At 33.7% G+C, this 11,150-nt stretch overlaps 1 protein-coding gene across 1 annotated transcript; it reads right to left on the bottom strand.

The window, feature by feature from the left end:
* Window positions 1–586: 586 nt before the first annotated feature.
* On the bottom strand, window positions 587–10,831 carry LOC123202165 (membrane-associated 30 kDa protein, chloroplastic-like). The gene is given in 12 exon segments (XM_044617965.1): window positions 587–988; window positions 1,335–1,409; window positions 1,498–1,562; window positions 4,071–4,153; window positions 4,253–4,323; window positions 4,819–4,853; window positions 4,856–4,892; window positions 5,645–5,726; window positions 5,816–5,880; window positions 6,127–6,237; window positions 6,370–6,494; window positions 10,591–10,831. Coding segments are annotated over 12 exon segments (999 nt in total). The 5' UTR covers window positions 10,724–10,831; the 3' UTR covers window positions 587–871.
* Between the last annotated feature and the right edge of the window lie 319 nt (window positions 10,832–11,150).

Here is an 11,150-nt window from a genome sequence, read left to right as displayed (position 1 = left end):
AGACGGGAATATGATATCAAATATTAAGATTTCAAAGTTTAGAGATAAAATAAAGATTTTATCTTTATCTTTAACTGAAAATTTTAACAACACTTAGTCTATGGGTAAATATTTGCATTTTTTATCTGCTATGAATATATTTTTTAGATTAAAGTAAAATTTTGATAGGAAATAATCCTTCAGCCTACTTATTATAAAAACGTTTAGGCTATTGTATACAAAATTTTAACTAATTTCCTAATTAAGAAGTTGGTTAATCAAAATTAAAAATTAAATTTTATAAATTTCTTTTATGCCTATTATATGTTGTGTAGAATCTATACTAATTGATTCCTACTTTCGATAAATTTTATAAGAAATATGAAAAGAACAATATTATATTTGTTCAATTTTAAGTATTTAATTAAACATCCAATTAATAATTACATAATTAAACATTATTTTATTTATAATTTAAAATCATCTAACTATATAACAACATATAACTATATAACAACATAAATCAGAGTACCCCAATTGGGTTATTCTAGAAAACAAAAATTATCCCTTACTTTATTTCAGGAAAATAAAAAAAGGCAGAAAAATCTTGAACTATAAACTAATATTTTTGTATTTATTTGTGCGAAACACCTCAATCAATCGATAAATACTTGATAACTCATCCCAAAAAATAAAAAAGAACGTCATATAAACAGGAATGCAGTGTAAGTATCAAAAATTGCTACTGATTTTAGCTTGGCCTCTGAGCTATACAATGTTAAATCTTTTTGACCTTTCAGATTTACAAAGTTAACTTGTAGGCATAACAGAACTTGTTCAGTTTTGTACTCAAAATATGAATTCCAGTAATTCATTCGAATTGGTATGAACTTCAGAATTCCTTAGTCTTCCGCCTCAGCTCATTCAGCTCGCTCTCAATTTCAGAATCTCGGAAAGGAAAAGAAGTCATGCTTGTTGCAGCCGCTCTTCCAGGAGGAAGCTCTCCTTTCTGTTTATTGAACAAAAGGAAAAGAAGTATCAGATTGTCAAAATGGGAAGTAGAATTTTACAGCTTCAGATTGAAGTGATTTCTCTAGGTTTTCCCAGCGAAGAACTACCTCTGAGTTTACTCCCAAAAAGATAAATGGAGAATTAAGTTTGCCATGCATAACGGGTAATTTTTCTTTCTACTTAAAGCAATTCCTAAATTTGGTATCAAGAAAAAGATCAAAAAAAAAAAAAGGCTTCTTCTGACTTTCTGTCAGCAAGAAGATGTTACATAAGGAGAATTTACCAGAACAAAGAAATTGTTTGCGAACATTATGAAAATCTTATGTTCCATGTTTAGGGTATACCTTTGAGCTACCGGACAGTTCCCTTTTAAGGTTTGCAAGATCGTCATCAACTGATGAGCTCTCAAGTAGTGCAAACTACAATAAATATGTCAGGTGTTATCCATTTATGTAGCAGACATGAAACTGATATGATGAGAGGCAAGGAAAAAGAAACAATCTGTACCTTCCCTTCAAGATCATCAGTAGTTAACTGATTAAGAGAATCAGCTTCAGCCTCCATTGCCATCACTATAAAGACATTGAAAAGTAATGGGGTTAGTGTTTTGTGTAAAACATTTAGATCCAGTCTCTAGCTAGCGATAATGTCAAGTACATTTAACATTGAAGTGCACAATGTAATGGTCTGACATGAAATTTCAGACACAAAAAAACATACTAAGCAAGTAGATTGACCACACCAAGAATTGTAAATCAACTGTATTTATTAAATTGTCATCAAAAAAGCAAGGAACCCAGCAACTCTTAGTGATAGAAAATATATGGACAATTGAGAAGGAATGCAAACGAGGATGAATCACACGCACACATTTTCTGCAGCAACGGGGATGGTGGCAATGCTAGAAAGAACAGGAACTGACCTGAAAGGTATTTTGTGATAGTAGAGATGGCAATTGTGCAAGTGTTAAAGAATAAAGTGCATGTGGCTTGGTTGGTGAGAAAGCCGAGTGCAAAAAATGAAAAGAATATATCCATAGTTGAAAGCTTCTACAACAGAGTTGCATAGAATAAAACACCAAGACTTTGATTTGAGAAATGGGTTATACTGGCTTTACATAAGAAATATGGGGTACTATCATTCAGGGATTTTTTTTTTTTCCAGAAACTACCACAAAAAAGGATCATATAACAAAACTCAGACATTAAAAGAACCAAATTTTGTAAAAAGATAAAAGTAACCTTTAACTTGAGAAAACTATAAAAAAGGGTTTAAGCCGGGTTATGATACTTTAATTTATTATATTAGATTTTACTCAATAAGCTGAAGTTACATTTATTCTCTTAAACGTGATATCTTTAACAGTCAAGGTCTGTTGTGTGATTCTTTTCTAAGACTTTTAGAAGAGCACTAACTAAAAATACCCTAAGGAACTATTGACAGCATTTTTTAACAAGTTAACCATGTCCACTGCAGTTTTGGCAACTCAATCGTACCATTTGGGAGATGTAAAATGCTAATACAATAGGCAACAAAGACATACAAATGCAGCAGTAGGTGGATGATATATGCAGGGCCATCTTGAACATGACCTTTTAGTGCATTCCTCTTTCATGCATGTAAGGCAGATTCGTATGGTTTCTATTGTTTGAACATGATAATCATGCTAACTCTTAAGTCATCAACTCAAGGGATGCTGACTGCTAATTTGTTTGAAAGAGATCATTATCAGGTTCAGAGCAAAAGAGATTATTCCTGACACCAAAGACCATAATTACTTCTATCTCTCTACTATTAAGATTGAGTGTTGCTAACAATTACAATCTAAATCAATTCTTTGATATCCACAAATCAGTTAAATAAATATAAAATAGCAAGCTAAGCCCAAGAACACCTTTCACATATTTATTTCTTTATGATAAAGTGTTATAAAGCAATTATTAATATAAAGTCAGAGGAAGGATTAACATCTAAGAACAAAAGTTAAAAAATCGTAAACTTTTATACATTCAAATGATATACTTTACAAGTACAATTAACCAGCTTTTATCATGTTAATGGTACCAAGTTTTCAGTTTAATTTTGTAATAAAATATCGCCGAGTTGCCTAATTAGTTGCCAATTTTCACCTGTTTATCGGACCTTAATCATTAACTACATGTGTCCTTTCAGGGCAGAACAAAGAAATGTGTGATGCCAAGTGATACTGTATTTTGGCAACCGAAGAGTGTTTCATGTGATGGCTATGAATGTTTAATAACACTACAAATCAACTTTTTATAGACACTATTTAACCCTAAACAAATGTAATCTAGTCTTGTTGCAATTTATTTTCTCTTACATTACATTTCATTTAATTTTATAACACAAAAACATGTCATGTACAATTTAAGGAATTCAGCACATGGAAGAAAAGAAGCACGATGCTATATAATCCTACTCAATTCAGGGGTTTAAAGAAAACAATTGCAATTTCATGGTATATATAGGCGCAAGCTGCCCATATAACCCAATGAAAAGTTGCTAAAGCTATGAGACAAACGTTAGTTTAACATGTCTTGCATGGTTCACATTACACTTGCATGAGACATTATTTTGTTTAAATGTTGGAGATCACCACCAAAAACACTATTTGACTGGACCCCTACACCACTTTGCAACTTAAGTAACTTGACCACATTTGAAGGCAAACACTCAGATGGCATTATTATAAATAGGTGATGACTGCACTTATAATGTACGTGGTCTATATACGCTATCAGCGTGAATAAAACACACATTATAGAGAGACTTTTCTGGAGTTTTTAATATAAAAATAACATAAATGTTCCTCTGGCTGATCATGCCCATTGTCAAACATGCAGATGCTTAAAATCACACAGGAACAACTTCATTAGCAAAATGTCAACTTGCACAAGAAAAAAATGCCTAAAATACTCTACAAAACTTAAACGATGACAAAGGCTCACATTCAATGCACATATTATTATCAATATGGCCTATTGCCTTCTGTAGGTTGGCACCAGAAATATGGACTGTATTGGAATTATACTGCAGATTCAGATGTCTAACTGTCTCACCTTTTTCTTCCATCTTCTCAAAAGCTGAAAGAGCACTGCTTGTATTGACATTTCCCAACATCTCGTTCACTTTGGTTGCAGTCCTAAGTAACACCAAAATACCAATTATGAGGGGCACTAAGTAATTAAAACTATTATAGTAGTAAGAAACCTATTTATAGAATTTAAGGCAGGAAACAAACTTTGCAGATTGAGCACGTGCTTTCAGAGTATCTTTCTTTGATTTTGCCTCCTGTATCTTGCTTTCCAAAAGCTACACAAAAGAAATGTGGAATGCAACTATAAAAAATCATTAATATGTACACGACTATCTTATCAAAGAAGCTAAATGTCCAGTAACAGAAAATTATTTGTGCAATGTTAGCCAGCATATGATCAAGAAAATATGGTAGTCCTGGAAACCAAACAAAGTCCTAAAATTTCAATCACCGAATATCTTTTTCCTTTGCTATTCTGGTTGGTTTCTAGTCTTTACCAGAGGCAGAATCAGAAAATGGCTGAATTTTTTGCACGAGTTTGTTGATTTTTCCAAGAGACTGCTTCTCTTTCAACCATTAAATCCAACTTATGACAATTACAAACAATTCATTGTTCAACAAAATGAACTTCCACTGGTCATATTCTAATTAGAAAAACAAATCTTTTAAATTTAAGTTACAGAATTAAATAAATGGCTCTTGCACAAACGATTGCATAATCATTTTATCAACCATGAGAACCAGACAAATAGTATTAACAGAAAGCATACCCGTGTATTTGAGACAAGATTCTCAACAAGACCCCTTGCTGGTCAAGTTGAGCTTTTAAAGAACTAGCATTATCCTGCAAAATGTTGAGAACAAAGAAATTACAACTGTTCCATATATTCAGCTTTTTCCAAAAGCATCCCCCATCCCCAAACTTGTACTCTTCTGCACTTGCACCCTCTAACATGAAAATACTAACAGCATAGAATAATTAATTGTATACTTACTTTCATCTGCCTATGAGTAAACAGTTTATTCTACTACTCAAAGGCATTATTCATCTGGGATTAATCATGCACATATAGCTTCTCAAGATAAAAGATTATCCTAATGTGCTTTTATTGAATTTCTTTGTCTGCTTACTATTACAGCACACAAACACATCACAAAAAGCAAAGTATTATAAGACTAAGGCTTGGACTGTAAATTTGTTGAAGCATATTGCTAAAAATTTGCCAAACCAATTCAACAACATGCTTTATAGAGAGGGATGTTTATACCTACCTTTCTGACATTTTTAACATACTAATAAATCAACCAATAGATAAAGTAAAAATTCCTTTATTTTTGAACAATTCACTGAGGTGATAACTTTATTCATCAAAACCCATGGACCGGATCCAATCAAACTACAGCGTACTAAATGTTAACACATTATTTCCATGACAAAATTGAAAGAAACATATAACAAGAAGCTGTAGAAAGTTGCAGTGAGTTAGTAATTAATGTGATGGTAGCATTAGATCTATATGTTAAAAATATGTTAGGAATCAAATTCAGAAACTTGAACACATCCTAGAATAAATCATGACATTTATGACAGCTTACAGCATAAGATTTACGCCTCTTGAGAGCTTCACGAGCGAGATCTTCTTCACCTTTCTGAAGAGCAAGCTGTGCCTTACGATACCTATATAAAAACCAACACAGAATGATGCTATTGATCCAGCATTACACTTTTGAAAATTAAATAATAATTCAATTGATAGAAAATATTACCAATCTTCAGAAGCTTGTTCTGCAGCTTTGTACTTATTTTCCAACCGCTTTTGGGATGCTAACACCTTCATTAGAAGTGAATAAAAGTAGGTAATGGCAACAAAAGGAAATTCGAGAAAATAAGAGACGTAGGTAATAAAAATAAGAATTATCTTTTCTTAAAAAAAAAAAAAAAGAAGAAGAAGGAAAATTTAATTCTCACATGACCATTAAAGCGAAGGTACAGGAGCATAAACTTGAAATGAATTAATGAGAGCAAGATGTTAAAGGTAATCACAATAAGAGGAAATTTGGGTAAATAAATGGCTTACTTGTGCTGTGGCCTGGCGCATCTTTACCAAGTCATCGTTCATTTCCAGTACTGATTGCTCTAAAATTTTCTCTGGATCTTCAAAGGAACTTATGAGTGCATTTGCATATGACTGCACATATATGAGAAGAAAGATTGTATAAATAGAGTAAGATAGCTACAGAAGCTACTAGATGGATTTAAAGCTTAATTCAGTACCATGTTACTATGCTATAAATGCTCATGAACAAGTCCCAAATCTTACCTTGACAACTCGCGCAAGCCGGTCGAAAAGATTCATGCGGGTGCCTAGTGCTCCTCCACCTTGTCTATAACAGTGTGATAGGCTGGAATGAGCAATTCTTAACCTTGTAACTCTTAGAGGTCCCACTGTAATCACAACAAAAATTGTGAATGGGATTAAAATAGTATTCAAGTGCCTATTGCTTATCTCTTTCTCACACTCACAGATGCAACAACAGATTCCAAAAAGAGAGAGGGAGAGAGAGAGAGAAACAGAACTGAGCATTGTGTAGTCCCTCTCCAATTACAGTACTATCCACCAAGAGTATTGATCCTTATGCATAATTATGCAGTCACACACCCACCCAAATGTAACCTTAAACTTCACATTCTTGAGTAGTCAATTGACCTTATAATTTAGTTGATGCAACTCTTAAAACAAGAATATTATGTTAAATATTAGGCCATTACCCATCTAATGAACCTTTTATGTCTGGCACCAATTTTTAATTGTTTCTAATCAATTACTTCTACCAATGATATACGATTAACTTGCTCAAGAAAACACTCAATTTCAATACTTCCAAAATTTCTTTTTTATTATTAGAAAATTCCAAATCAAAAGCATTTAGAAATAAATATTGTTGAGTTGTACATATTAGGTTAGGATTTCTCTAAAATAGGATTAGGTAATTGTATCATGTAAAATAGGAATGTACTGATAGTCCTTCCTAAATTAGGTTTTTAATCCCCTATATAATGATTGTAATTCCTTATTGGAAGCCAAGACAGAGGAATTAAGAGCTATGATCTAGATCCTGTGCTATTGGAAAAGAGTTGAAGCAGCTGAGAAAACACATCATCCAGAATGCTGAAGGAAACAGGGGGGTCGTCCTAGATATAGTTACTGTAGCTGGTGGGGGCATACTAAGGAGAAGTGTTATAAATTACATAAGTGACCCACTCAGAATGCAAATGTTGCACAGGTCTAGTTAAGTCATCCTACAAGTCAACTCAAAATGTTTATAGACCAATCTTCTCAACCCTCTTTGATTTTTACATATGTCAATTATGAAGAATATCTACAATTCTAGGCCGTCAAACAGTCATCTCAATCTTTGGTTGTCTTTCTCGCTCATTCTGGTAATTCAGTTGTCTGTCTCACTTAGTCTTCTAACTTGGGACCTTGGGTCCTAGATTCTAGTGCTTCTGATTACATATTTGGTAACTCTAAATTATTTTCTCATTTATCTCATTCTACATTGTTATCCTCTATCACTCTAGCTAATGGTACACAAGTCTTGGCTAAAGTTGTGGGCTCTACCCAACCACTACCTTCTTTACCTTTAAGATCTATTCTTTATCTTCCTCACTGTCCTTTTAATCTTGTGTTTGTTAGCAAACTTACACGCACCTTGAATTGTCCAATTACTTTTACTAAAAACTCTGTTGTTATACATAATTGCGGTTCGAGACAGACGATTGGCATAGGACTTGAGTTACGAGGACTTTATCACCTCTATTTGCCTTCTTCTATTGCCTATACTACTACTGAGTCTCCAACCATGCTTCACAACCGTTTAGGGCACCTAAGTTTATCCAAGTCTTAAAAAATGGTTCCTGATCTATCGAGTTTATCGTCTTTTCAATGTGAATCCTGTCAACTTGGGAGGCAATCTCGTTCTTCATTCCCAAAGCGTGTCAATAATAAAGCTAAGTCCTCATTTGAGTTAGTTCATTCGGATGTGTGAGGACTTAGCCGAGTCAAATTTGTTTTAGGTTTTCATTATTTTGTAACTTTCATTGATGATTTTTCAAGGTGCACTTGGCTATCTTTAATAAAAGACCGGTCTAAATTGTTTTCTATATTCTAATCGTTTTGTGTTGAAATTAAAACTCAATTTAATACATCTATTTGTAGTTTGCGTAATGATAATGCTTGTGAATATTTGTCTACTTGTTTTGCCAACTTTATGTCTTCATAAGGTATTATCCACCAAACATCATATGCTTATACTCCCTAAAAGAACGGGATTGTTGAGTGCAAAAATAGACATCTTCTTGAGACTGTCTGCACTATGATTCTACATGCCCATATTCCTTTACACTTTTGGGTAGATGCAGTCCTCACAGCGTGTTTCTTTATCAATCGAATGTCTTCCTTACTTTTACAAAATCAGGTTCCTCACTCTATCCTTTTTCCTGATTCCGTGTTGTTTCCTCTTTCTCCACGAGTCTTTGGTTGCACCTGTTTCGTTCATAATTTGTCTCCTAGCCATGATAAACTATCTGCTCGGTCTATTAAATTTATCTTCCTAGGTTACTTTTGGCTTCAAAAGGGTTACAAATGTTATTGTTCCTTTACGCGTCGTTACTTTGTTTCTGCCAATGTTACCTTTTTTGGGTCGTCTTCTTACTTCTCTTCTCCATTTGAACTGTTTTCTGTCACAGACATCTTACCTATACCTACTTTGATCCCTCTTCTCAAGCCAACACCTCCACCCTCGTCTGGTCCTACTGTTTATACTGATATTGTTCCTTCTATATTTTATAGGCATACATCACAAGGAGAGTGCATTTATCTTGTTGTTTATGTCGCTGATATTGTTATCACTAGTGATAATCCAGAGGATATTGATCAATTAAAGAAACATCTATTTAATCATTTGTGGACCAAAGACTTGGAACTACATAGATACTTCCTTGGGATAGAAGTTGCTCAGTCTAAATTAGGTATAGTAATATCTCAAAGAAAATATGTCTTGGATATCTTGGAAGAGACAGGGATGTTGGATTGTAAACCCATTGATTCTTCTATAGACCCTAATACTAGACTCATGTCAAGACAGGGGGAGCCGCTCGTAGATCCTGGAAGATATCGGAGGTTAGCAGGCAAGCTCAACTATCTTACTATCACAAGACCAGATATCTCGTTCTCAGTTAGTGTTGTCAGTCAGTTCTTGCAATCTCCGTGTGACTCTCATTGGGATACAACCATTCGAATCCTAAGGTATATTAAGAGGGCACCAAGCAAAGGGTTATGTATGAAGATAGAGGTCATACACATATTGTCAAATATTCCGATGCAGATTGAGCAGGTTCTCCATCTGATAGGCATTCAACTTCAAGATATTGTATCCTCATCGGTGGCAATTTAGTCGCATGGAAAAGTAAGAAGCAAAATGTTGTTGCTAGATCAAGTGTACAAGCAGAATACCATGCTATGACATTGGCTACTTGTAAGCTTGTTTGGTTAAAACAATTGATTCAGGAGTTAAAATTTATAGAGATATCTCAAACGAAGCTTCTTTGTGACAATCAAGCAGTGCTTTATATTTCTTCTAATCCAGTTTTTCATGAAAGGATTAAACATATAGAGATTGATTGTCACTTCATTCAGAAAAAGGTCTTGTCTAGATGTATCACTACCAATCATGTTAGCTCCAACGCTCAACTTGCAGCTATTCTCACTAAGTCTCTTCGAGGTCCCTATATTGAGTTCATTTGTAACAAGCTTGATACATATGATTTATATGCTCCATCTTGAGAAGGAGTGTTGAGTTGTACATATTAGGTTAGGATTTCCCTAAAATAGGATTAGGTAATTATATCATATAAAATAAGAATGTATTGATAGTCCTTCCTAAATTAGGTTTTTAATCCCCTATATAATGATTGTAATTCCTTCTTATGAAATATTGAGAATTACACAATTATTTTTGTGTTTTACAAATATGAAGCCTATTCAGTTTTACCTCAAATCAGTTTCCCCACATCAACTTTCACACATTATCAACTCAGCAAATTCAACAAGACAATTCCGGTGTAATGTTTTTATCTCTTTTCTCCATCCACTATTCTCCAAATTAAGTCAATGTTTTTTATTCAAGTTCCAATGTTGAGCACACAAAGTGAAGCTACAAGTTAACATTGAATTTGAAGATAATTAAAAGACTAATATCCAGACAATAAAATTCACATAAAAAAATATAACTAATTCTGTTGAAATCGAGACAACTCAGCAACATAAACAAGCCATACGATCAATAAAATGTTCCAGTTTTCACTATACTGAATATCCGATAACATTAATTTAAAAAAAAAAAAAAACTCATTTAGCTACTACAATAACCACCAAAATAGAGTATCTTCGATAGTTTCTTTCATTTTATGTCATATTTCTCATAAAAAATATACACACACACACACACAGAGCATCCCAAAGACGTAGTTTATTTCATACCTCCTCCATTAAAAAACGACGTGGTGAGGGGCTTCTTGACCATGCCTAGACTGTTGCTAGAGCTTGAAGAAGAAGAAGAAGCAGTAGGTAATGGCAAGGTCAGTCCCGCAATTAACTGCGATTTCGCGGCCATTTTGTCAGGTCGATAAGTGCAACTCAATTTGTTGCCAGAAAGCAAAATGGCTTCGACAAATGTTTACGGATAGAACTTCGGAAGAGAAGATATTAAAAGTGTGCTTTCATTGCTCTTTTGTTTTCTCTCACTTTTTTTTTTCACAACAAAAATCGGATTGGACCCGATCGGACCAGATCAATTGGGCTGACTTTGAAACTCAAGCTTAAATTTATGGGCTCTGTATAGGCCAAGTTGAAGATCATCCGTAAGCCCATTTCCAAAATTTAAAAGGAAAGATAGGCTGATGACAGTACTTTTGAGTCCCCGCCTAATTAATAACTAATTAGGCCAAAGGACTTATTCCATGTTGTTTTCTTAAATTTTTCTCTGTTAAATTTAAAATTTTATTTACTCACTCATGAACAGTTAAGTTTATTAATTTTAG

Source organism: Mangifera indica, chromosome 18 (assembly GCF_011075055.1).
Source record: "Mangifera indica cultivar Alphonso chromosome 18, CATAS_Mindica_2.1, whole genome shotgun sequence".
Classification (NCBI taxonomy): domain Eukaryota; kingdom Viridiplantae; phylum Streptophyta; class Magnoliopsida; order Sapindales; family Anacardiaceae; genus Mangifera; species Mangifera indica.
Note: the sequence above shows the minus strand (reverse complement) of the source record. Positions and strands in the feature narration are given on the sequence as shown.